General features: G+C 40.1%; 1 protein-coding gene across 1 annotated transcript; it reads left to right on the top strand.

Annotated features, from left to right (window-relative positions):
* Window positions 1–902: 902 nt before the first annotated feature.
* Window positions 903–26,661, top strand: LOC128710737 (probable G-protein coupled receptor 158). Its single transcript, XM_053805593.1, has 10 exons — window positions 903–1,654; window positions 3,749–3,988; window positions 4,067–4,241; window positions 4,324–4,392; window positions 11,656–12,084; window positions 12,264–12,458; window positions 20,255–20,439; window positions 20,614–20,725; window positions 23,393–23,413; window positions 26,497–26,661. The coding sequence occupies exons 1-10, from the start codon at window positions 918–920 to the stop codon at window positions 26,659–26,661; spliced, it is 2,328 nt and encodes a 775-aa protein (XP_053661568.1). The 5' UTR covers window positions 903–917.
* Window positions 26,662–26,985: the final 324 nt, after the last annotated feature.

Raw genomic sequence — 26,985 nt, 5'->3', positions numbered from 1 at the left:
TCGCGAAGAGCAGATTAACGTTGGACCGTCATGCTAAAACGTACCTGTCGAAATTGGCTTTCGGAAAAACGTGTCGCTAGCGCAATTGGTCATACGCTTAACAGTTGCTGCACTCTGGGAAATGTAACTACCAAGAGCCATTGTTTCACATCTTACGGCTTCCTGTATTCGCTTGGAACACGAAAGTACGTGCGAACAATAAAACGCTCACACCGGTCCTAAGCGCTCGATCATTATTTGAATGAAGAGAGTTATTCGTCCCCAGTAGCTATGAACGGTTGGTTTAGGAGTTTTCGTTGCTCGTAAGAGAGAAGTAGATGTGGACATGATTTCTCCACCGTCGTTTGGAATTGTGTTGGAAGATTAAAATGTACGCACAGTCAATAAACCTTCGTGATGCGATGATCAAATGTCGTTGATAGCCGCTATGGCGATACCGTTGATTAGGCGTTGCATCCATTATCACACCACATCAATTGCCAGCAGAACCCATCGTATTGGAATTATAAAAAAGTATATATTTTTTTATTGAAATGTGTGTATAAAAATGTTGTAATTCATTACGAATCGAAGTTATTTTATACTTGATGCGCTTGTATCTCTCTGCTCGTTGTCTCTGCTTGTAATAATGATCTCTGCTTGTTGTCTAAAGTAAAAAAACAAAATATAAATTATTTAATAATCAAGCCACGTTGCCTCGTACCATTTGATAAGAACACCACTTCCATATTGGCTACAATAACTAGCAGCGTATGGGAACTTTGACAACGAGGATCTCTAGTGACTTATGGAACGATTTCTTAAGAATGGGAGGTAGAATAAATTAAACGTTATTAATTATTTTATTACGTTTATCTATATTTTCAGATGCTCAGCACAGCTATAGATCGCCATATCCAGTTCAACAAATATCGGTGATGGGTCATCGTCATAATCGCCACCATCACCCGGCTGCTCATGATCGGCAACTCGCTCGACTCATTTTACCTACCGTAACGCCAGCTGTATGTTCGCCGCCCCGACATTTTGGTCATCGGCAAATCCTGCACTGGGTGCTCGTTGCTTTGATCTTGCTTCTAATTAACTCAAGCCATGGACTGGAACAACTCTCAGCAGGCCTACAGGAACCTCAAGCTGATCAGCAACCGCTTCCACCAACACTTTCGTTCACCTCCACCGTCAGTCCTACACTTCCACCGTGCGAACAGCGGGCGCTGGACGAGATCCCACCCGATCCTTTCTACGATGTCTCGGACATTACGATTGGAGCAGCGAAGTCATTCGCCGACTTCCTCGCTGGCCGCAAGATAGATGGCACGGCCCGGGATGATCGTAAGTTTGTTATCGCGCGCGAGAAGGCCAACGAGCTGGCTAACGGTGTATTGAAACAGGACGATGGATTGCTGCTGGCCGTTGGCATCGCATCACCACGACTTCCTCTGGCCGTGGTACAGTTCCGCGATCAGATCGACAGCGCACACGTCAATCTATCAGAGAGCAAGAACTTCCTGTCGACTTACTGGCGTGAGCTGGGTATTGCCTGGAATCAAAGCAATGGTGCTCAGTTCTGGGGCACTCCGTTCCGCGATTGCGGACCGCTCTATGGACGGTGGCTTTGGCCGTACAGTGTTACCGTTGAATCACAGGGATACAAGTGAGTACTGCTGTCAAATATATAATGTCCCTTCGATGTTAACTTATTGTTTTCAAACCATAGACATCCTTCTAGGAAGATTTGGAAGCAAGGCACCACGAAAAAACTGTATACTTCCTGCCCATCGGGAGGGCCAGTTATGAATGCACTCACGTTAGCTGGAAGGATATACTGATAATTTCAGACTGATACAATTTAGCCTCCGAGCAAATCGCTGGGTAGAAGGTTCGTTGGTTCTAGCTTCTCAGTCAAAAGTCATGGTTCAAAAAAATGATCTTTGCTCAGTAAATCTTTTTATCCGCCTATCTCCCTTCGTTTGACGTATTCTTGGAAAAGAATTCATCAATTACCGACAAGGAATGTCGTTTGAACATAAAAAAGACAAATCTGACAAGTAATCTCGATTTGATTGATTTTTGGAGGCTTACTTTTCTTTTACTTTTGCAGACGTGATTTGCTTTAGGCAACTTTTTATAAAACAGCAGCAAATAGTCGCGAAAACACGTGGAAACCATAATTAGTTTCTTGCGTCCCCGTTTACGTGAAGCGCTAGTTCCGAGTTCCGAAAAATTATCCAACCATAACCGAAATACAACAACAGCCAGAGCACAGAAAGACAATAACGGAACAAACGCTAACAATCTTATTTAATTCAATTACCAAACAAGCGTACTGCAAGCTAATGGAAATCTATATCTCTTTTACTTTTCAACTATTTGGATTAACGCGGCGTGCCTTCGTTAGTAAAATTCGCAACAAATGAGTGCCAAAATGTTTCACCCCGTACACTTCTACTACCACCACGAATCCAACATAATCGTAAAAAAGCCCAGATCCAAAAAAGTGTCCAAAATGTCTGCTTCTGCGAATACGGGTACTTTCTACTTCCCAAAACTAGATTCATTCCCGGAAAGGATAGCGAGAATAAATTAAACGCACCATCACAACGCCGCTGTAAAGATATCCTGGAAGCATTTGTAATGGCTCAGGCTAGTCCAAGTTTTCTGTTTGGCCTTATTTAGTTTTTTGTTTTCATACCGGGCTTTTCCTCGCAAACAACCCCGGGGAGTTAATTAACATTATTTCATCACTGCCTTCAGATCGTTCTTATGGGAAAAATTTACCAGAACAAAGGCCAGTGTATCCATTAGCAACACAGTACAGGGTGATATATAAGACGTACGCTTCTTGCAAGTTCTACCTTCAGAAAAAACACTATTTTTGGATTTCTCAATTTCGTGCAAAGATTTCAACGGTTCTATAAATTGTGCCAAATACTAAACTTTTTGTTGCGCCAAACAACATATTTTTCGAGCCAGTGATCTCTTACTCGTTGGTAGAAAATTACTTTATGTTTCCCATAGATTGGAAAATGTTAATTATGAAACTGTCTCAGACAGAAAAGATGAACATTGTTTTTCCTTAAAAAAAATATCCCAACTATAAACTTGTAATACGGCATCTAGCGTGATGTGTAAACAAGAATGTTCAGTTTTGGGCCCTTTCTTGCTTACTTCCTCTCCTTTTCATTGCTTTTGTGGTCGCTTTATAAATTGCTTTTTGGTCAGTTTCACCAAGCAAAATATCCTTTGTGAGGTATCACAATGATCTTTGTGGTTCTTATTTCTTTAGCAGCAGCTAATTTGAAAAGCTCCCCATCACGATAATCATGTATGTGTTTCTACGTAAACCTCAAACCACCATTACTGGTAGAAATGTTTAAGGCTAACTGATGTTCTACCGGTTAACTTTCTTTGTTAATTTTTCTTTTGTTTAAAAAAACAAAAACGAGTTTCGTTTTAGGTTATATTAATGCTACTCACTCAAATCTTGCCAAACTGTCGTTCGATATAATACACTGGTACAAATCGAATCTCTTCTGAATCTCCCAGTCTGGGGATCCGGAGGGTAGTCACGTTGGAGAATAAGTTTGTTAAGCCCATTATATGACGGGCATTACCCGAAGGACTTTAAACCAAGAAAATGAGAAGCCGTAGTTGTATTTAACTTTTCAGAACATTTTTCTTCTACATACTCAAACGTTGACGTTTAATTGCAATCCACCTTTTCCTCTTCACATTTTCTTCGTTACAGAATCGTTGCTTCGGCGTTTATCGCAGCGGACGTGGATCAGTGCAACGATGCGTTGGAATCGATTTTTGGCCGCCGCCATGTTTGCGATCGTGAGTCCACATTCTGCCTGCTGTCGGAGCTGGACGCATCCAAACCTCGGGGCAAATATACGTGCGTCTGCCGACCTGGCTACTACATTCCCAACGAATCGATACAGGGTTTTTCGTCTGAGAAGAGCGATGGTAACATTACAAACTTTAGGTAAGGCAAACGTGAACCGACCACCGAACGAGGAAAATTCATTTCATGGTTTAACTCACTCTCCATCAACTATTACAGCTGCATTCCGTGCCCAAGTGCATGCGAGTGTGATTCGGCCGGTAGCTGCAGCAGCCCGGACGAAGACTTTAGCACCGAAACACTCATGAAGGCGACGATCGGTGCTATCTTAGGAGCTTGTATGCTTTGTTGTTTAGTGTTAGCGTTAATTGTGTTCCGTCAGCGGAAGTGCAAGGTAAGCGTTGTTCGGGACGAGAAAAGCGATAAGATAAATTTAATAACTGTTTTTTCATTGGTATTGTTTTTCTCTAATGCAGACTATTGCCACCGGGATGTGGACCATTTTAGAAACAATTTTATTCGGCATTTTACTTCTATATTTAGCGGTAAGCTGTTTTTTAAATCATTCATTCAAACAAATCATCTGTTGTAGCATTTTTGCAAAATAAGTAAACAAGACTTAACATATTAATAAACATATTAATAATAAGAGTATAAACATATTAATATACTCCATCGAAATGTATAACAAAACATTTATAGTTTTATCCAATTTTCGTAAAATCAAATACCAAACAATTAATCAACTACCTATCGAAACCAAGCAGGATCATTTCTCATCGACAAAATTAATTAGCAAATTAACAATTTAACCGGAAACTAAACGATACGCGCCATCTGTGTTCAAGCCAGGAGGGCAAAAAGGGACACCGGCGTGCTTAATAATTCACCCAACGTGTTAACCGGACAGCAACAAATTGAATGTAAAAAAATGATACGAAAATGAAACTGTCATCAATATTATTCACCCATGCACCGTTTCTGTATACGTCGAAAAGAATTAATTTAAGATCCCTCACTTTCACAACATACCCTTGCCCTTCCGTGCCAATCCTACCACTCCAGTTAGCCCAATCTATTAGGCGGAAGATTTAAGAAGACTGCAAAAGGATTATATAGACCACGGTAAAGTGAACCATCATCAAAAATTTAGTCACCCTCGTACTCACTTCTGTGATCTGAAACGTAAGAAACCCGGCAAAAGATCCTATGTAGCTTATAATATAAAAAAAACTCGGTCATCAGTTTTTGTTTCGTTTCTACCGGAAAGCCCAACCGAACCGAACTCGTTACGCTCCATTGCTTGGGTTTATAAATAGAGCAGGACCCAACGATTGTAAGGGCGGAACGGGAAAAGTTTAACCGACCGAAAACAAACGTGACACTGCACCGAATTTTACTCTTTTTTAAAAAAAAGGTTATTATATTCCTTATCAGTTTGTGTGAGCAGGGCAGCAGATGTGAACTTCCTGCTTTTAAACACCAGAAACAATCCAGAAACGAGCCGCACATCACACTCGCTCTCTATCGTGGTCACGTGACCGGGTAACGCAACCTCCCAGCACCCGTTATTGTTCGACAACAATTTTAATCAAAAGTTTCCACTCATCATTAAAGTTGCAAAATATCCTCGGCCATCGAAGCTCCTCCACTAGGGTTTTCTTTTCCACCCAGCACGATGTGTTTTTTATTTATTTTGTCTATTCTCATTTGTTGTCTTCTTTGATAAACGACTATTACGGGATATGTGAGGGTTAGGGAACAGCATTCTGCCGTGTTTTCGAACAAAAGCACTACGAGTGTGTGATGTCGGCGTACTAGTTTACCATAAGGTATTACCATTGGCAATGAACATAATATAATTATTAACAGTCAGCGCGACACCATGCGACGCCTTGGAGCGTTATGGGTGAATTACTAATGATGAAATTTATAATACAGGACGCTTTTGTTCGGCCGTGACGCTGGGTACACTTTGTCGTGATCATGATATGACATATTACCGTATGGTGTTGCAGGTGGTAACTGCAGGTGTGCAAATGAAGGAAAAATTAATTAGCATTCCAAAATGTCCTCTTCGGATATAAATCCTGCTCTAGTTTAACTGCTCTCTGGTAGGTGAGAATTTTCACTGTTTTTAAATAAATATTTATAGAAGCGATGTTATAGCAAACGAGTTTGTAACTACAAGTTTAGGCAGGTCGCAACACAGGTTTTAATTCCTGTTAAAATGTATTCCCAATTAAAAATTTAAATTATTCCCAATATTAAATTGACTATTATCCATACGTTCTTTTTATCTTGTTTCACTAAATTCGTCATTAAACGAAGTATTTTTTTTAATTCCCAGTTTTTTTTTTCAGTATAGATGTACAGGTAGAAAAATGCGAAAATGATAAACCTTGGATATTAGAAATATTTCCACCTGTTTAAATAATAATTTTGTTTGGTAAAAAACTGTTTTGTTTATGTTTAGCTATCAGATCTGCTACAAAATATCAAGTTTGCAATATATGCTAAAATTTGTAAGTATTTTGCTTGGCCATGTGCTGCTATGGATTTCTGGAGAAACTCAACATTTCTAAGATTCAATCCATTGCCCTTTAGCATGATTCCATCAGGTACTATTAGACTATACTATTTCTGTCTAAATTCAAAAGATTATAAACTACCAATTGCAATCTTTTTGTGAATATGTTAGTTCGCTCTACGGGAGTTCACGAATCTTATTCTAGCTACTTTTATTATCCATGGGTTGATGGAAAACATGAAACGTTTGCTTAAAATCTATCGATATTATATGTAAAATCAACAGATACTACGATGAATTATTGGTTGATTGTATTTGAAACGGATTCAATGTTGGAAGATTGCACATGAAAGAATCGAATCGTTTGAATGCAAAAAGATTGCGCAACCTTTTTCCAACAGCTTGTTACCGTAGTTTGACATAAGGTTTGTCATCAAATAATCGCATCGTGTAAATATTCGCGAGCCATTTCACACAACAAATTAAAGCGAAAGATGACTGATGGAAATCATAAATCTTAGGTTGAACGATTTGTATACCTCTAGCAGTTTGAAGCTTCATCGGATGGGTTATTCGCAACATATGAGCATATGTCATATGGGTCTAGCCTAGCCGGCAAAATATCGCAGTCTAGAGTGAAGACTTTGAGGTCCTTAATACCAAGCATAAGTCAGACTAATTTGGAGCCGGTGGAAGGGTCGTATTTTCGCTTCCAATGTCTTCTAGCGAATGTTGTTGCGAATGATAAAAATGACACATCAAGTAAACTTATTTGAAGTAGCCGTGTGTATATAAATCCGAAATAATGGATAATATGATTATATAAAAGCGTTAAAAATATACTTTCTCGGTACAAATTTTTGCATTTTTGCTGTCACGCTCCGTACTTATTAAATAGTTAACATAACATATTAGCGTTCTCTGATAGTTCTTGTATGGTCAATTTTTATTTAAAATAAAAAATTGATGCATTATCGCATAACAAATAGTTTTCTTTCGAAGCCCATGAAAAGTGACTAGGAACATACATTCAAGCATTCAACCACAAATATCCACCGCTATGGTTACCATTTTTCGTTTAGAAATTTCCGTACATTACGTACACAATTTCAAACACCAATTATTACACCTCACTGCTCTTGTGGCATGGTGGGGATACGGTTTGCCTAGTTGGTGCAACAACCAGTCAATAACATAAAACCAACTACAAAGCACTTGCAACAAGCAGATGCATACATAGAGCTATGATAAACAAACACATACACACCATCAGGAAGATATAACTAAGTCCATTCCATCCTGCCTGACGCGGCTGCCGTAAACAAACGCGGGCTCTCTGCATCGATACACTAGTAACCATTATGTAGCTCCAATAACCACCCTTAATTGAATGATCACAGTTTATTGAACTCGCACTAACAATGACGCTTTCAATTGATACCGTGCACAACTAGTTTTAAACCAACCTTCCTTTGCGTTTTCTTTCGGTATGTTGCATTTGAAAATAACACCCTGGCTGAGAGAGGCAACGAAGGCAGGTGGAGGGCAAAGGTGTGATGAAAATTAATTTATGACATGATGATTAACATATCGATTCGATAAACCGCAGCTAATCAACGAGCTGGAAAACGGTAACGATTGACATGCCCATTGATTAAGAGTCTAAATATACTGGAATTACTGCAATAGTCGTTTTCCGCTCAGGACTCGTGGCAGTTATATGCGAGATAAATCGACATTTCATCATGTAGCATCGTGTACCTATTTCTACCTTCATCCTAAACCGTCCCCACGCGTTATGGTGTGTTGTTTCATTGACAAACCATATTTCGTTTACCTTTAATATATCGCATGTGTGTGTTATTATAATCCTAATTCAATAAAACGTACACCTCATCGAGCATTAACGATGTTTGAACATGTTAAATGGAGTTTTGCATCTACCAACAATTGAATGAAAAACATTTTGATAATTTTTACTTCAATAATCGATGTTCCAATAATTTTAACAATTAATACATTCAACTTTTTGACAACTCTTCGAAGTATTTGATTGTGTCTGAATTATACAGCCTAATTTTACCAAAAAAAACGATATATAATATTGCACTAGTGTTTGTCTGCCAGACACTGATACCAGCAAGCTCGCTAAAAATACAAAAATCCAGCAGTAAACCATATCTCTCTCCCCAGGGTGATTCCACCATATACCTCATCTGCTTTTTTCCATTAAACATATTTCCTTTTACGTTTCACCGATAATCGAAGCTCAGTTCATCATAAATCGGCTATCGAAATACATCCATCTCGAATGAAATCCATCCGCAAATTGAGGCTTTTTCTTTTCACCGCCTGCCATTACCCCATTGCGCTCTACCAAGTTCGACCAAAGTGGCATGACTAGGCGCTTCCGTGCATCAGTTACTGTCAGCTATCACACGTTGCCTATCTTCTCGCTTCGGATGGAAAACCAATGGAGAAGTAAATGCTGACCACGATGAATGCCACATCGTCAAACTATCAGTTGGCCATGGTGGTTCAATCAACATTTTTAAGAAGTTATCTTTTTTCTCAGTCGATAGAATTTCTCCAAACAGTCGACTGACTCAAAACGCTACCATAAAAAAGGTAGTGCAAGATATACACACAACACGGAGCTTCACAATCAGTATATGGCAGTATATGGAACCGAAGGGCAAACATTCGGAGCCAAAAATAGAAGATATAGCTACGAAAACATAATTTGAACGGAATGTCAATAAATTTTAGTCGACTATCTACTGGTCCCCTCGCCGTAGATTTACTTTTATCTGACAAACGGCACACGCACAAAGGAGAAACGTTGACTTTATACATTTTTTTCACAACGCTCTGCTCGTTCGCAGCGATTGCCGTTAAAAGTATTGCAAAAAAATGGAGTGGAAAATATGCTTGCTAGCATAGGAATGTGAATATGTTTTCGTTACTTTTCTTTCAAACAATCAATAATCTATCCCAAGACTGTTCTACATTTTTCACTAATAGTCGATCTAAGTTTAATGCAATCAATTTAGCATGCTGATGGAATCGGTATCGAGAACCAACTTTATGACACTTCGCACGCAGCTTACACAAAACGTGTCAAGGCTCATTTCACTCGAATGATCAAAACGAACCAGTTTATTGTTATGTTGTGCAAATTTGCATTGCAATATTTTTGAAAAACCTATATTATACATCAGACTACATAAGTGTATCCTATTACGTAAATATTGTGACATCGATGTTGCTGCATTTGTGGAGGTTGATATGCGTTATGTAAATGTTTACTTATTAAAAATGTCAACACATCTTTTCGGATTCATATGCCGTACACAAAATGCTTTATGTCACCTCAGGAAATCTTTCCCAACAAATAAGTTCCACAACACAACCACATCACCTTGAGGCTACCGTATTCGTTTGTGGCCATGAGCGGAATCAATTTACGATTGATTTTTCATGCAAAACCAGTGCAGTACCACTCAAATTGCACTGATTCACCACCTGGGAGATAGACGTTCAGCAAAATGTAGTACATAGCGTGGGAGGAAAAAAGCACATTAAGTGCACTAACGAAAAGCGATAATGATGTCACTCGACGGCATAACCGATACACTGACAGTGATGAACGTAGGTAGAATTGTGCAGGACCACCCGCTAACAAGATTTTTGCCAGCAAAAAATCTTCACGCCTTCAACGACGAGGAACACACAAATCATCCGTTCCGCCGGTTCCAACCAGTTAGCCCCACTATTGCAACCTTCGCACTAACTACATTTCATTTTATTGCTTCCCATCCAAAATGATTTATGGTGCGATACGTAGTGACGGCCTAACCATGTCAGTAGTATTTTTCCAGCTGACATAGTTATGCATTTCCGTTTGCCATCATTGCTACCAGCGTGCTACTGGAGTTTGGCACATCTTACGTGCAGGCTTGTCGTTATAACAAAACGCTGTCAGTCTAAGACTGGCTAAGACCGTATGACGATAGATGGTGCCGCTGTTTTTAAGGCAAAGGAAACGCATTTCGTTTTTCTGTATCATAGCAATATAAAATTTATTAACAATGCTGCCTTTTTATGAATGAGCTAAAGTGGTAATCAAAGAGATAACTGCCCGGTTGTAAATGACATGTATATAAAGTAAAATAATCAGACTGAAAGAATGTTTATTCCTTAGATAACGATCTTGCCGCGGTACAGCTCGTATATTTAAATTCATCACAATGTAAATTAATGTTTTTAAAGGACATTCAGAGTAAGAGTTGGAAGAGCCCATTTGGACCATTCCCCGTTGTAGGCCGTCTTATGAAGATAATGAAGAATAATAGGAAAATTGAATATTTGTTGATAATTATGCACAATTTATTATACAGTCATAGTTCAAAGAGTTGTCTGTCGCCTGTATTTTTTTCTTAATTTTTATATTTTTTAGCTGGCATGACTTTGGTTTTTTTTTTCTTACCTCTCTCCAACCGTAATTTGCAAAGTGATTCTGTACCCAGTCCATGCTGTATCGATCGAAAGTAATGGTCCAAGCTTCAACCCATATTTTACGTTAAGTTTTAACAGTTCATAATACACCTCACTCTTCTGGTCCCACACAGCATGAACTTATCACCATGAATATCCGGCTTACGGTTGATGACCATGAACGATGAACAATGAGGCATGGTCGAAATATTCATACCAAAGAGGAAATGTTTTGATTCAAAGCACACGTCTCCAAAATGCCATTTTTTACATTTTCGTTGCTTTTATACGATGGAAAATGGCTAAAAAAATGGCTAACAGTTTTATAGGTTTTATGAAAGAATCTTGCGTTTCTGAGAAATTTTCATTGAGCTATGATCTTCATGCCTCTTGGTCTACATCCTTAATCTTTGATGTAGCTTCGGTTCGATCTTCGTCTCTCAAATTAAATTTGTCAGTTTTAAGCAATAAAAACCACCTCTTCGATAGGCCCCACATTTCTATAAACTTTAAACAAGTTTTTTTCGCCATATTGAATAACATTTGACAAAACTTCACGCAAATCTGTTAGCGCTATCGCTCGATTTTATTTCTACTCTAATTAGCTGTAAAGCATAACCGGACAATACATTCTCCATTCCTAATATCAGAACGAGCATACAATATTGATACGCATGAATCCTCTGCAACTACATCCGGTGCATTATTTTTTGTCTTAGTCAGTATAATATTAAAAAAATTACATTATTGTTCTGCTCTCCTCTATCTATCCTCTGCACAGGTTGCTCTACACTTTCTGCAGGCATCGACATTGCGGTGCTTGCTAGAACCGTGGTGCCGTGAGCTGGGCTTCATCATTTGCTACGGTGCGATCGTGCTCAAACTGTACCGTCACCTGGTGGAGTTCCGCACCAGAAAAGCTCATCGATGGGTTGTGAGAGATCTCGATCTGTTGCGCTACTTGTGCGCCATGATCGTCGCGGTGCTATGCTATCTGGCCGCCTTTACCGCGACCAGTCTCGACTTTCTTCAGTACAGTGAGCTGGTTTGGCAGATGGACCAACCGCAGTCGATGGACGCGGAGCAGGTTGCATCCAACATGTGCCGCCCACTTCGCTGGGATTACGTCACCGAGGCCGGCGAACTGTTGATACTGGGCTTCGGGCTACAGTTGGCCATCGCTAGCCGTAATGCCAATACACAATTTCGGGTAAGTTATTGTCTCCATGCCAGGAGAAACAAAAAAATGCATGAACACAATGTATCTGTAAGATTATCATTATTATTGTTTAATAAAGCAAAAGTCATCTTCCTTGCTCTTATCCTAGTACAAAAGTGGTAGGTGTGGTACTAATATTTCCATTGTTTCTTATCTAATCACAATGGCAGGAGCGACAATTCTTAGTAGCATCCATATTGATCGAGTTTCTCGTCTCGTCCACATTCTACATACTGCGCTTCTGGTATTTGGAGGAATTCAATCCGTCTACACTGTTCTTAGCCCTGTTCGTGCGCTCGCAACTGACCAACACCGTGACGTTGGGCTTGATATTTCTCCCTAAGCTATGGTACCAACACAAACAGGTAAATGTCAGCGGGCCAACTCCTTGTCCCTTATCCAAATTTCGCACGATTCGTGCATCCAATCCTACACACTCCCTTTCCACTACTTCCGTTCCAGTCCGCAATCCACTTGGAAGGAAATTTTTCCATTTACTACCGAAACAAACCAGACAAAATGGTTCTCTTTCTGTACGTTACCGAAACAGAAATCTTGTTAAAAATAATTACAAAATCATGTAAACATTTTGTAACGTACATTTTCAAATTGGAACACACGTTCAAATTCGGAACTACTCTAATATCCTCCAAAATCGAAAGACTCGAAAAATGACCCCCACAAAAATGGCTACCCACCATGGTGCACCGTTAGATACCGGCCTTCTAATTCAAGATCATTATTTTCAATTCGTATAAAGAATGTAAAAAAACAACATCCACATATCCCCTCATATCCACTTATCATATCTATCTTATGCTACCTGACTTATGCTATCAGCAAAAAAAATACACCGCATAATTAACTAGTCAAGGGAACAAATCTGCGCTAGCACGCTCCGTGTATTATACGTTAGCCAATGTGTTGTTCAATATGTTCGTCCTACCTTTTGCGTACCACCTTACCGTGCATTATTTCCGTGTCGCCCCATTCGTGCATCAATGTGCGGCCTATGTGCGCCTGTAGCATTGTTTCTGTAAATGTGTCACACATGCTCAAGATACTATGCAAACGTTACACAACCTTAGTTACACACTGTCACAATGTTATTACAAACAGCTTTTCTTTCTTTTCTCTATACGTCCAACGTCTTATATCATTAAGGGTTTTGTAACTCGTGGTTTTGGTGACTGTTGCAAAACAGTGATAATAACCTTCAATCCACTTTCCTTAATGCGGTCCTGTTTTATCCCAAAACCATCATACATACGTTCATCTTCTGTTACCAAAAGTGGTTGCAGTCCCTCATTTTCTCAGTTTGTTTGCTGCAGGAATAATATAGGACTCATCTTTCCTTTCGACAAAATCAGCGTGCTTCACGCACCACCAAGGATACCTAATTATTTCGATATTAGCCCAGTAAAATCGTTGCCATAATGAAACGAACTTTACCTCCAGTCTTACTTCCCACCGAGCAAAGCATTATGCCATCGAAATATACTTTCATTCTGAAAGTAAGAGAGAATCATAATAACAGCCCCAGACCTAAGTCCCCCTAGGGGCATAATGCTTTTCAGCTTTAGAAAAGATAAGATGCCGGCCGTTAATTCTGCTGTACCTTTTGCTGTACTGTACGTTTCTTTCCTTAACATTTCTTTCGCAACTGTGCTTTATATGGTTCTCGGGTGATCTTTTTCGCTTTCATTACACGCGCAATGATTTAGCAATTTTTACTCCCGTTTTGCTGACACTTTTTATAAACTTCTTTCACATAAAGTGCCCACTTTACCACCGTTTTACCACCTGATTTTCTTACAAAATGTGCCACTTACTTCACAGACAAAAACCTGCCGTATTTCAAAACCGAACCTTATTTGTTTTTTTTTTTTGTTGGTGTGCTCTACTCCACCGGTGAACTGGTTCCTACGGGGCACCATCTGTAAATGGGAGGGGAGAGAGATTAAGCCAGCGGACTGCTTTCTTATCTCGTCATCATCACACGCTTCCTTTTGCCATCTGTCAACCATTCTTTGGACCGACCGATGGGGGCCTGTCAACCAAACGGGACGCGGTAGGACACCCGGGTGGTTTGAATGAAAAACAAATTGAACCACTTATTTACAAAATCTTCCCGTACTTTACACCCCACGCCCAATGGTACAGACACCATCCGTTTTTTGAGCCGAAGAAAGATGGCGCCAACGACAGGCGGCATCACCGGTCGGTTGTTTACTGAAACGATGTCAAAGGCAGGATGTTGTTTTTGATTCATCGTTATCAAGATAGCGTGGGTCGGGTGGAAAATAAACTTACGCCCAGAAAATGGATCGTGCCGATGTAACCTGCGAACAACAGCAGCACCCGGCTCTTACCACCGTTATGGCTTCAATCGAATCTTAAAGCTGTGCTTCACCGTCTCATTACGCCATGGAACGATGGCACGCGGGCAAACGTGAACAATCGTAAAGCTGGTTGTGTGCATTTATTTCACTTTTTTTGTTTCTGCCATCTCCTACTGCTACATTTTGTTTGCCAATTACTAAACATACTCCAGCAAAGTACCGCCATCGATGCGAGCAGCGCTAATGTTGACAAACAGCCCCTTCCAAAGTGTGTCCGCGAGCAGCTTCCCGCACAGCATAGCGCAATTGAGCAAAATTGATTGCGTGTTTATTCGACTGAAACAATCTAAACGCAACCCGCGCGGTCTTCGTTCTAACGACCGGATGACACACTGCAGCTGGTATATGTAAACACACACGCTAGTCTGTCTCGTGCCATCGGTAAGATCAAGAGTTGATCCGCGACTTGGATTCAGATTCAGGTTAAAGGTGTTTGGTTTTAATTAACATCACCATCTTACATCTTACCGTTCACATCGCTTTAACGGGCAAAATATTCAGTTTGATTTCTGATAACAGCTAACCTCTGTTTGAACAACATGTGATGAGTTAGTATGATTCACTATTTTTCTTTCATATTAAGCGTATCATATGCATCTTCGGTAGTCTTTTAACTGTAGCATTACTGCTCGGATCTATCTATTTATCCCTAAAGTTATAAATATATTAATAACGGAGAAATTTTGGAGTATATAGGAAACTAAATAACATTGGAACTCATCAGAAGATTGTACTATAGCCGCGATCTACATAACCGTGGGTTATTAATTTGAATCAACTGTTTGATGTTCTTCCTATACCATCTACAAACTCCACGACTAAGTACGACATAATTTATAGTTGATCGAAATGCATTCGCAATCAACAAATATGGAATCATTTCTGTCCGGCTGCATAAAGGCCCAACAGGTGTTTAATTAGAAATGATAGTTTAATGCCATATCAACTTTCAACTTCGTAAAGAAGTGAGCCTGCAAAAGGCAATGCAATTTGAATCTACTAAAGAGATAATTCATACAAGTTCCTTATATTATATCTTTCTTACTACATGGGTATCTTTAGAACAATAGCTGTGTGTTGTCTAATATCGTTACTATTAAGTATTACCCTTAATTTCTTTCGTTGAAACGGCCAGACCATATCGACTTATTTTACCACGAAACCGGATCCTAGTTACGGGCGAAAGGATTTGGCGGCAATGTGATTTTGTATCGGTCCTATCGTGTGAAGACTGGCGGCTTTACCAATACACGACCGGACCGCGAACACCCTGATGTCCTCGAAGAAGGAAAAAGTACTACACGCATATAACAACCCTTTGAATTGGACTTATTCCATTTTTAAACGAAAAGAGGGTTGTTATACACGCCAAATACGGTATGCGATAAAACACCGTACTGTTGTAATCTTTTGTCTAGCTAACCGCAAAATGGTGTGGTTCTATCTTGGATGAAAGATCAGACCGACAGCGTTGATGTTGAGATACGCGACAAGGTGCTGATTGCTAACTTTCACCAGTCTGAGTTATCCTATCTACTCAAAACGTCTGTCGCGCAGGTGGGACTATACAAACTACGTCTACAAACTATATATCCAAACTATAAAGATCCAGTAGTCAAATTTGCCTCTAAGACCTTGGGGAATTTGAAATCTGATGAAATCTCTTATTCTTTCTTAGGTACGATTCTTAGCCACGTGCTGGTGGAAGATTTGAGAAAGAATAATGGAGAAGCCGCTACAATAGTGCAGCGAATGAGACTCGCCAAAATTAGACTCCGAATGACACCGAACGACCCAAACGGTAAAACTGTAGGTCAACTTCATGTACAGAGGAGGCGTGGTATATCCAAATTGACTTGAAGTAATGACGTTGATGCGTCTACCAAAAGGGACGTGATAATGGTTTGGCTGATGCCGGCACTCGACCGTAAGTGGTTTAGAGGATTCCTGCAACAGGGAAGGATCGTGAAGCCATTTTGGCTCCGAATAACTAGTTGTTGGATAACTTCAAGCTGAATATTAATCAAGCAGTTTTTTTTATTACATGCGGAGGTAACATGTAAAAATATAACTATTTTTTATAATCACAAAGCCCAATACCAGACCTCAACAATTTTCCACAAGCAAAAATAACCTTACATTTGCTAGGTGTCTTGGTGTTATTTGGAACTATGTCTAACTGAAGCAAAATCGACATATTAGCCTACTTCAACAATAAATTGTGTTGTTTATTCTGTCATTCAAGATGGTTCAAACTTAAAATTCCTCCGCATTTTGATGCGAAAACAGTTACAAACTGCAGCACAGGAACATAACTCTCAAGGTCACAAAACAAAAAACAAAGTCTCGGGTGTATCCACTTGGTAGAGCGTTCAACAAACTTTGTCTGTTTCCGTGTAAAAAAAGCCAATCGATTTTTACCTAATGCTTCGTACTATCTGCCCAAAACCTCCCTAGGTAGCTTGACATGCTGCTGATGAAATTGTTTGGAATCAGTAGGAAAATTAAAACGGTTCCAACTGCTGCACACTTGCATTTGTTTTATCCCATAAAGGTGTGAGAGGATGTAAAAAAATTTACAACGATAACATTTACAACCCCATTTCTTGGACGAACTCTCACGAGACCGAACTTCTTCTTTGAAGCAACATAACCATACCCCGTACAGTCCCACCTCAACCGGAAACGGAAGTTTTGCTTATGTCGCTCCAACAACAAATACACTGCTTGGCCATCTACGAAGTAACATTACAGTTCTCAGCAGGGATGGACCAACAAGGAACGAAGTGACAGCATGGTCCGGATCTTTCAAAGTCTCCAAATTACGAAATTACATTCTACAAGCCAACCACTCCAATCTGGGAGTGTTACTGTCTTACGCCTCGGTGCACACTGCCAACGGAAGCACGCTTAGTTTGAAGCATGCCTGATGCACTGCACGGGCTCGTTCGCTTTCCTTCCCGGGAACACGAGATCGTACGAGCAAAATTGGATCTTTATTATCCGCTTGCTTCATCGCCCGCGACCCATCGCCTCTAGGGGACGATAATCCAGGATAAATGTGTAATTTAACACGTTACACATTCCCTTCTTCCCGGCGTCCTTCCGGATTTTGCCATTTACAATTCCAGCTCCGATCTTGTTCGAGCAGACTTTGAAAGTTTTGTCGCAACTGGAAACCCGAATTCGGAGTCCCAGAACACCATCCATGTCGTCGAAAACTTCCGAAAACACATTTCACCCACGAACACACGCACAACCTCGTTTGCTGTGCGATTTTCCGCCAGTTCGAGCGAGCATCGTTTTGGTACCGGTTTGTTTCCGGTCCGCGATCGTCCGAATGCGTCTCATATATGTGTGTTAGTGTGTGTATGTGTGAGTGTAACTGAAGTTAAACAGGAAAACCCTTGCCAAAGTATCTCCGGGCTTATTAAATTACATAAATCATGAGAGGAAAATTCAATCGAAAGGACATCTCTCATCGTTGCGCTTTTACCGACCCGCTAAAGGGATGAGAATGTACCGTGCGCCACAGCAAAACGGACAGCTGCAGGCTAACGGTGGAACACTGTTCGAGGGGCAGCAAACAGCACCGGATTCCGTGCAAGATTTCATTTCAGAAAAGGAAGTAACTGAACTCAAACGGTAGAATCGGAAAACCCATGAGCCAGTTTTTTGGATGGTGGAATGGGGAGAAAAAAAAGTTTTCCTACGAATCCTAATCAAATTTTCATGACAATAAACTTTGCACTGATGCTGCTGCTTCTCTAAATGGGCGCTACCGAGAAGTTTGTCACGTAACACCCATTGCACGGACACGAAAGCTTGTTGCACGGGGTGAAAAAATGTGAAAAAATATGTAAAACATGAACAATATGCAGGCACTGTAACTTCTTCCCGTCTGTTCGGGTGGGTGTGCATCTGTGCTAAATTTGTTTCGCCAAGTGTTACCTGGCGCCAATTTTGACGCATATTGAGGGATCTCGTTAAACCTTCAACCTTTCTCGCCTCCCAAGCACTTTTCACCCTCATCGGTTGTGGATCTCTTTTGGATAATGAAAGAGTTTCAAAGTGTACATCTAAGGTGTGACGTGCCTGGGTAAGAAAATTTTATTACTTCCCATGTCACACGGCTGCAGCACGCTAGTTACGCCAACAGTGCGAGCGGAAGACTGTTGGAAGGTGTCAAGTAGTGAGAAATACATCAAGATGAAGAAAGTGTTTACACACGGGTGATAATTCGGATGAAAGCCATTTGCCACACGACTGTTGCATAGTGCGAATCATAAAAAAGTCTTCATGCTGTTTACAGCAACAACTAAGGTTAAATAAAACATATTCTGCAACATGGTAATAATCTCGCAAAATATGAAAACCTTTTTTTAATGGTCCGTTACTTAGGTTTGATTTAAAGATACTTCCATAAGATCTTTTAGACATTTGGTGATGAATCAACTTTTATTAATCATCTTGATCTTGAATCAGAGCTCTTATTAAGGGAAATATACAACCATCCAGCATATTCGAACCAAACTATGTTTTTTTTTGGTTCCGTTTTTATGAAGCTTGAGAAGCTGGAATCTCAATCCGAAACCTTTTTGCGAGCTCCTGAGTTGTGATTAAAAAACGTCACTAAAGCAAATGTATTATTGCATCGTTCGTACATATGGTTAGAATTCAAATCATTCGTATAATAAAATCTCGCTTCATGTAACCGCCGACAGTCATTCTAAGCGGATCGCCGACAGTAATGCCAAAAGTATCTCGTCCTACCAATCTCACCCCGTTTATTGACGATTATTTAACACATTGACACAAACAAACACTTACACTAACAACACATCCATTTCTAAATCCTATCAATTTGTACGAGAATGGTCTTTAGCCTCTCCTCTGTCTTTTTCTATCTAGCCCCTTTTTACATATTTGCCTCTTCATATATTTTAATCAATATCTATCGACCTGTCAATAATGCAACCACGTGTGTATGCTGAAACCTTACAAAACGTCTCCGATATTAGAACAACGTAGAGGAATCCATTTTATGGCGTTCGCATAAGTCATTGTATGTTTGCTGTTTCGTGTACTTTCGATGTGTGTGTTCCTACCATTTCGTACTAATACCACCATAGTTGGCGAGCTAAATTAAGTTGATTCGAACCCCCGAAAGGCAATGTAGACATTGAAATGGGAAACCATAACTATTAGCGAACCAATCGTTTTTTGGGCTAGAAACTCAATAGCCAAATCTAAACAGTCTGGTTGCAAATTGCACGTGCACTCTTCTGCTTGTATGTGTGTATGTGGCTCCCTGGTAGAGAATTGGCGAACCCATTTATCGCATTTGTTTGTCGATTCTCTGTCTAACCATTGCTCTGTTTATACTCTGTTGTCATCTGTTTCCGGTTCGTGTAGCAACGTACACATTGCATCGCTGTATTTCCTATCGTGTTTTCCTTTGGATTAGGCATCCTTCCTTCCTTCTCTATCTCTTTCTCTCTTTCCTATCTCTCTGAATCACATATACTCTTTACCTGGTTCTATATCCTGTTGGGTATTTGGTGTTGTTCGTTGTGTTCCTTTGTTTGTTTCCGAGTAGCTTTCTTGGTTCTGGTTATGTTCTAGTCCGGCTCTCGGTTTCATTATTACCGTACGCCAGGAGGATGTTACCATTCCTCCTGTTGCGTACGTCTATGTGTGTGCGTGTGTGTGTTTTTTTGGATGTTCCGTGTGTGTTGTTGCATCGTCATAGCTTGCAGGTTCGTTCCCTTGCCCATGACGTATCATTCCGCTTACCTGTGGATGCTTTCAAGGGTGCACATGAGAGTACACACCATGGCGGGGCACTCGGCACGTACGCCGGCATCTGCATGGGTGACCCGGAGGTTGGCGACGTCACAATATCGGAGATGAGTCCCGAGGATATCAGAGCCGAGCTGAAAAGGTAAGAACCGGTGTGGGCGTAAGAGCACCATCGAGCGATCGACGAATCGCACTTTAAATTTCTTTCCATCTTCTAACGGTAGCTTTACTTTTTCCCTTTCTATGTTCTTTCTTCAACTCTCTCTCTTTCTCTCTCCCTCTCTCTTTCTCTTTCTCCGTCTGGTCTCATACACAGACTGTACACACAACTAGAATATTTAAAAAATAAAACCCTTCGTCAAGACAATCCTCACATAAGCAAGCGAAGGGGAGGAAGAAAGGTGGCCCATCGGAGGTTCTCACTCCAGGTAAGCCGTAGCTGTATAATCACAGCTACGAACTAGTTGAAGGGGAACTAGGGAAAAGATTTTTTGTTGTGTCCTTTATCTCCCTCACCACTTGGGGTTTGCTTTGTAGGAAGTAACGAATTTTGGAAACGCTTTTTATTAGAGCAGAACAGTTACCACTGACACGGGGTATGTTTATTATTTGTATTTTATCGATTTGATATGAGCAATAGCTTTTGTTTTGTTTGTTTCATTTTCATTTAAAATAATGCAATTAACACGAGCTAGAGCTAGTCAAGTTCTGACATATGCTTCCGAATCGTTGGAGGCAAAGCAGTGGAGGCGCCTGGTCGTTAGTACAGCTTTATGAATCGTTCATTGATTGCCATTAATTACAGTGCTACTTCGTGATACGAGTTTAATTCGTTTCGTAACCTTGTTTTTAATCTCAAAGCAAACAAGCTTGAAATCATTTGCAATTTCAATAATCCTTTCCGACACTCCAAACATCATCTCAGTTCTTTATGCTAAATGTTTTTGAAGATAAAAAAAAAATATGTTTATGAAAAATATACGTAACAACGTAATAATAAATACATATTTTACGTGATAAAATAGTTAAACTTTAAATTTTGTTTGTAACAAACGCTACTACTACTGATACTCGCGATTATAATCTTTCAAAGATCCCTTCACCTACAAAAACTTAGTCCACAGCAACTTCTATGCGGGGGTTCTCGTAACACCCAGGCTGATCAATAATTCTTAGACACATCACGATTTTAAGTGGGGCCTTTTGCAACTCTCGTATGGAGAGATTCTTGTATGCCTTCTCCTAAACGCAAAATGAAGAAAACCAACACAAAAACCAAGCTCTATAATCTGAGTTGGCAGTAATAGCAAGAAATCACAAAACATATCTAACGAACAAAAGCGATATTTCAATATTACGCTAGGCCAGAGTGTCTTTGTAGCGTTCGATTGCCCGCATCTCAGATTATATTCGAATATCGAAGCAAAATATCGCTCACTCATCAATTCGTATCTCGAGGTATCACAGTACATCTATTAAACTTTACATTCTATTAAACATTAGACATTTATTATAAACCATCTCTAGAAACTCTTGAGTTGGTATGCTATTAAATCATATTTATATAAATTTTGAAGACAAAAATCAGTTCGTTTCAGTTTATTTACGTGTGTACTAACCAATTTTAACTGCCCGACGCATATGAGGTGCAAAAAATCTTAATGCAAATGCAAAATTCACAACAAAACTAGACACAACACTTCGTTTTCCAGTTTCTGGCTTATTTGGATAAAACAAAAGCACAAAACACAAAGCAAATAAGGTTTTCATATTTTCATGCGAATGTTACATTGTTTTCCCCCCGCAAATACAAAAAAAAAACCATTTCCAACCCCCTGTTTCGTTCGACACTGTATTCTGTTGTGTTTAATTCTCAATATTGAGCAACGAGCTCAGTATAAGCCTTTTTTTCGTTAATCCATTTCAAATCCATCCCATCGGTGTAGTTGGTGATTGATTCGCTTTCCCTCGCTCTCAGTTTGCCATTTTACAGCTCTTTCATGCAGATGTAAATATCACGTTCCAATGTGCCCAATGTTAAACCCAACAAGCGCCCAAATCCGTTTACTTCCACAATGTTGTCAATGTATCTCAGAACCATCCGCCCGTAGTTGGATGAGGATCATCATTGATGATACTCAATTTCAGTTGGTTCACACGCTGCACCGGATCCTCCATTGTACTGCTCTCTGTTTCCATTTGTTCGTTCATCCATTCGTTTGGATGGTAGATTTGACAATAATAGGTTTTGGTTTTCGTTGCATTCCAATCTTCATAAGTATGGTTCAGTTTGCCCTAACGCGAAGAGATGGTTGTTTTTCAAATTAGTTACAGTTTCTTTGCTCTCTTTGGCGTTGTGTTGAGCAGTATTTGGATAGTTTCTGTCGTGTAGATGAATTGATCGAAAGAATTACTGATTAAGCCTCTGACAATACTTTGCACCAAAACAGATGTTTTCAGTAATTTTCGATTCATTCTGACATTTCTTACCATAATTAAGTAGCGTTTGTAAACTGTATTCTCCTGTATTTTCAACTAACCGAACTAAAAAACATTAAGCTCATATAACCGGTTGTTTTTTGTATCTCTTTTTCTCTCTTTCTCACTCTCTTTTTTCATCTACTTTCTCTTCTTAAACGTTCCCGTTGTGTTGTGTAAATTTGTTCCATCAAAAATGAATCCCTTAAATACTCGACGTAACATGAATCATAAACTGTGTTTCTCCCTACCATTTGTTCAACAACCTGTATCAAAACCCTTAACTTTTTTTATCATACTTTTCCTGCTCTTTAACACCTAACTAATCCTATCCCTGGTCATGCCTTTATTCCTATGTTGCTTCCACATTAACCCCCCCCCCCCCCCCCTCCTCCTCCATCCTTACGCAAACCCCCTCTTCTCTCTTCCCCAACAATAAACCTGATTATAATCATACCTCGTATCCATTTCAAATGCGGAAAATAAATGGATTAACGGTAAACATCCTAACGCCACACTGCTAATTGTGCGTACAACCAAAAACCAAAAAAAACCATCACACGGATGAATCTAAATCATGAACTAAATCTCAAAACAATCCCTCACCCCAACTTCAGAAAAAAGGAAGCCGAGAAAAGGTAATTTTTAATTCCATTTTAATACATCAAATATACGTTTCGTTTTAAGTTTTTCCTTGCTCGTGGCTCAAAGATCATCCATGTTCTAGGTGAATCGTTTTTGAGTTGGGTGAAAATTCGAGAAAGTCGGGGAAAATTCAAACATGGTCTAAAACAATAGCAATTCCTGGTGGGATTCATCTTTTCATCTTGACTCTTGATGGCAGACGTTTAAGTCTACGCAGGAAGGTTCTCCTCATTTCCTACTTGTTCACACAGTTGGCAACTCTCCTGCAGACACATAACAAACGGCACAAATACGGTATTGCTTGGAGGTCAAATGACTAACCCAATGTATACCCACGGAAAGGCGGAATCTAATCTTGCTTTGCATATAGATTAGAAAATTCATGTGAATTTTGTGTGCTACTTTCATTTTTTTACATTTCAATTCCATGCTCTCGGATGGGTTATCCAACCGATCCTGTGTTTTGGTGTGCGTAAAGCGGCATGCTCTATTTGCACTATTTTCCGTACAGTATCTGTAACACCGTAAATCCGCCCCCTAAAATTGATGTAGATGTGAACTGTAAGCTGCGATCGTATGTTTTTCTTCCATTTTCGTTAAGCCAAAAAGTTTGTCGGAGGGAGAAAAGGGGGAATATAGCGTGGGTCAAAGTGATTACCTTAAAAAAAAACATCGTTCAACTGATGGAAATTGCCGATCGTGCCTTGTCCCGACAAGGTACCTACCAAGGTACTGTAGTGAAGTAATATGATGAATTTATTTTACCATGTTTTGTATCATCTACACTCGATGAAGCAGCGCTTTGACCCATCAGAGCTACCAAACATCACTCTCAATCTCTCAAATCATTGTTGACAAGCATAGTATAACGCCGGGACACCCTTGAGTAAGCCATCTTGAGCATTCGTTTACTGGTTCTTCTTTCACTTTAATTTACTTCCATTCAATACCTGACTTTGACATTCGGATATCTATACTGGGGTATGCCGGTACCAGCGAATGGGAAATATTTCACATTCCATTCATTCGCAACCACCCGAACCCTGTGCACCGGCGGAATTAATATTGACAGCCTTATGCTGTAAATCGTCACCCACTCGAGGCAGGTTTCAGGTTACCAGTTTGTACGTGTCTTGCTGTTTGACTCATTTTTCCACCTGAACAATCGGGAAAACCCGATTGAGGGGAAGAAATCGCATTCAAGTACTACTCCCGGAGGCAGCGTCACATGGACATCCACTGTAAGAATGGAATTCTGTCCCCCTTACTAGGCTAGTGGACCCCCCCAAAAAAAAAACCCCTCGATACTTGAAACGACTCGATCGTGCTCGCAATTGACAATTAGTAGTGCGTAACTGTCAAACGAAACCAACACTCGAGCACACTATCCGGGGGTGGGGCCACCCGTACTTTGCCACCCGAACGTCATTAACCTTTGCAGAGCTTCGGAAAAGTGCTATTTTTCATCGATGCTCGAGCACGTTCCGCACGGAAGCGAGGTTAGGTTTGGTTGAAGTTGAAAACATCACTTTATCATCCTGGGTCTCCGATTGAGCTCAAGATCGATGGATGGTTGCTCCAACCAGCCAGCGTGTTTGCTATGCGTTGTACAAAAATTTATAGGCATTCCATTGTTGACCTCAATTATTTATATAGTTTTTTTTTTGCTGTTACTGCTGTAACACGAACGAACAGCTAGTCGGAGACGGAACAAGGATAATGTAGGTGATACAACGCCACTGCTGTAAATGAGGCGGGGTTTTTTATTGAAAGACAAAAAGGGTGCAAGAAATTGATTGAGTAATTCATGCGATTATTTTTTTTTCTTTTGTTTTACTTTGTTTTCTTCGTCCATTGTCAGTGAGTTAGAAGGTTTTCACCATCAAGCCATCAGTCAAGAGACGAGAAGATCTTGACAAAGGGCTATCTATCTTTCCAAGCTCGTTACAATCAATAATTTCATACCAATTAATTTTCCGCCTCAAGAGATGGAAAGCATCAACATTTGTTTCATTGAAACCGTTTTTTTGTTGTTTGTTTGAGTGAAATAAAAGTTATGAGGTAGTTATGGGTTTTATGGGGTGGTGTGTTAGTAGTGGTGTCGCTCTTCACATGACCGGACTGGTCGAAAATCCCATCCGGACCAACCTTCCTTACGCAGGACTGGTTATCCAGCTTAGGGTAAATAAAATCACAGGAAGCCAGAAATGTCAGGAACGACCTCTTGAGGTTGTTGTGCTGCTAAAGAAAAAATATTGTTAGGAATAACTCATTTTTCCCAAGCGTCCTTATTACGTAACCGCCAAAAACCCGTTTGTTTTTTTTATATTAACTCAATAATGGTTCAACAAAAATTGTAAATATTGAAAAACATTGATTTGCATTTAACATGAACCATGGCAATACTATTTTTATCTATTTCTTTACAATTTCATTAACTTCGAAACGTAATACCGGGGCGTAATAAACAATTTACAGCTTGTGTGAGTTATAGCGTACGCTACAATGAAAAATTATTGTAAATTACCTTACATTTATACTCAATACATTCATTATTGGTTTCAGGCTATTGTAGCCCTTTACGCAATATTCTGAAGAAAAATCATATTCTATTTCATGACGATGTCATACATTGGTGTATGTTCATCATTTAGAATGAATTACGGTAGTGAACTTCTTTAAAAAATCCCCTGGTCACCAGGTTTTCCTGACTAATTTTCAAATTACAAAATTCATATTTGTAAACACTAATCGCTTCATTGATTCATAGATTAGCTATTTTCTTGCTTTTAATAATTGGTAGGAGTACGTTTGAAAATTTAAACACATGCTTTAGCACGCTTAACAACAATTAAAAACGTTCCAACAGTAATGAACGGAGCAAAATAACTTCATGTTATAATGGCAACGTTTCAGGTGCTTCCGTTTACGATCCGCTAGGTCGAAAGACAATTTCAAAAAGCTAATTTTGCAAAAGGCTCGAGCTTCACAACTGTCTGGTTTTTCTTTCTTCTCACCTTTCAAAACCCATCCACCCTACGATACCGGTTCTCCACAAAACTCCAATATTCCACAGGCACTGAGCGCTAAGCACCGCAACAATCGTCCAGCGGTGAGCGAGGTGGAGGTGACCGAGGCCGAACCGTCCCGTACGCCCGAGGATAGCGTGTGCAGTGTCGAGGGCCCGACCGACACCGGTACCGGAACTGGCGAGATTTCCGGCATTTCCATCTCCAAATAGCCATCGTCGACTGGGGCGCAACCGCAACAGTCGGGCGGCCGTTCGCGCTACAAGGAGTACAATTTTTGAATAATCGACCGGCTATAACCGACCCAACGAACGGTAAAGCACACCCGCTTATCTGCTTCTTCTCGCCATTATAACCCAACGGCTTTCACTATTGCTTGCTGCACTCTGTCGCAAATATCGGAAAATGGTCGGATGCAGTGCCAGTTGTCGTTTGCGGGTGTATCCTTTAACGAGCGGATAGTGAATCTCAGCTTCAAATTCAAAATCGTAGGCAGTTTCCGCGCGCATATGTTCCCGTACTCATTGCGGTGCTCT

The sequence above is a fragment of the Anopheles marshallii genome, chromosome 3, assembly GCF_943734725.1.
Source record: "Anopheles marshallii chromosome 3, idAnoMarsDA_429_01, whole genome shotgun sequence".
Taxonomy (NCBI): Eukaryota; Metazoa; Arthropoda; class Insecta; order Diptera; family Culicidae; genus Anopheles; species Anopheles marshallii.
This window is presented reverse-complemented; position numbering and strand designations above follow the sequence as displayed.

What these genes read in the sequence shown, in the direction of transcription:
- LOC128710737 (XM_053805593.1), top strand. Translation starts at nt 918, where the DNA reads ATGGGTCATCGTCATAATCGCCACCATCACCCGGCTGCTCATGATCGG. An exon ending in GGTAACATTACAAACTTTAG is followed by an intron (nt 3,989 to 4,066) that starts GTAAGGCAAACG and finishes CAACTATTACAG; the next exon opens with CTGCATTCCGTGCCCAAGTG. An exon ending in ATGCCAATACACAATTTCGG is followed by an intron (nt 12,085 to 12,263) that starts GTAAGTTATTGT and finishes TCACAATGGCAG; the next exon opens with GAGCGACAATTCTTAGTAGC.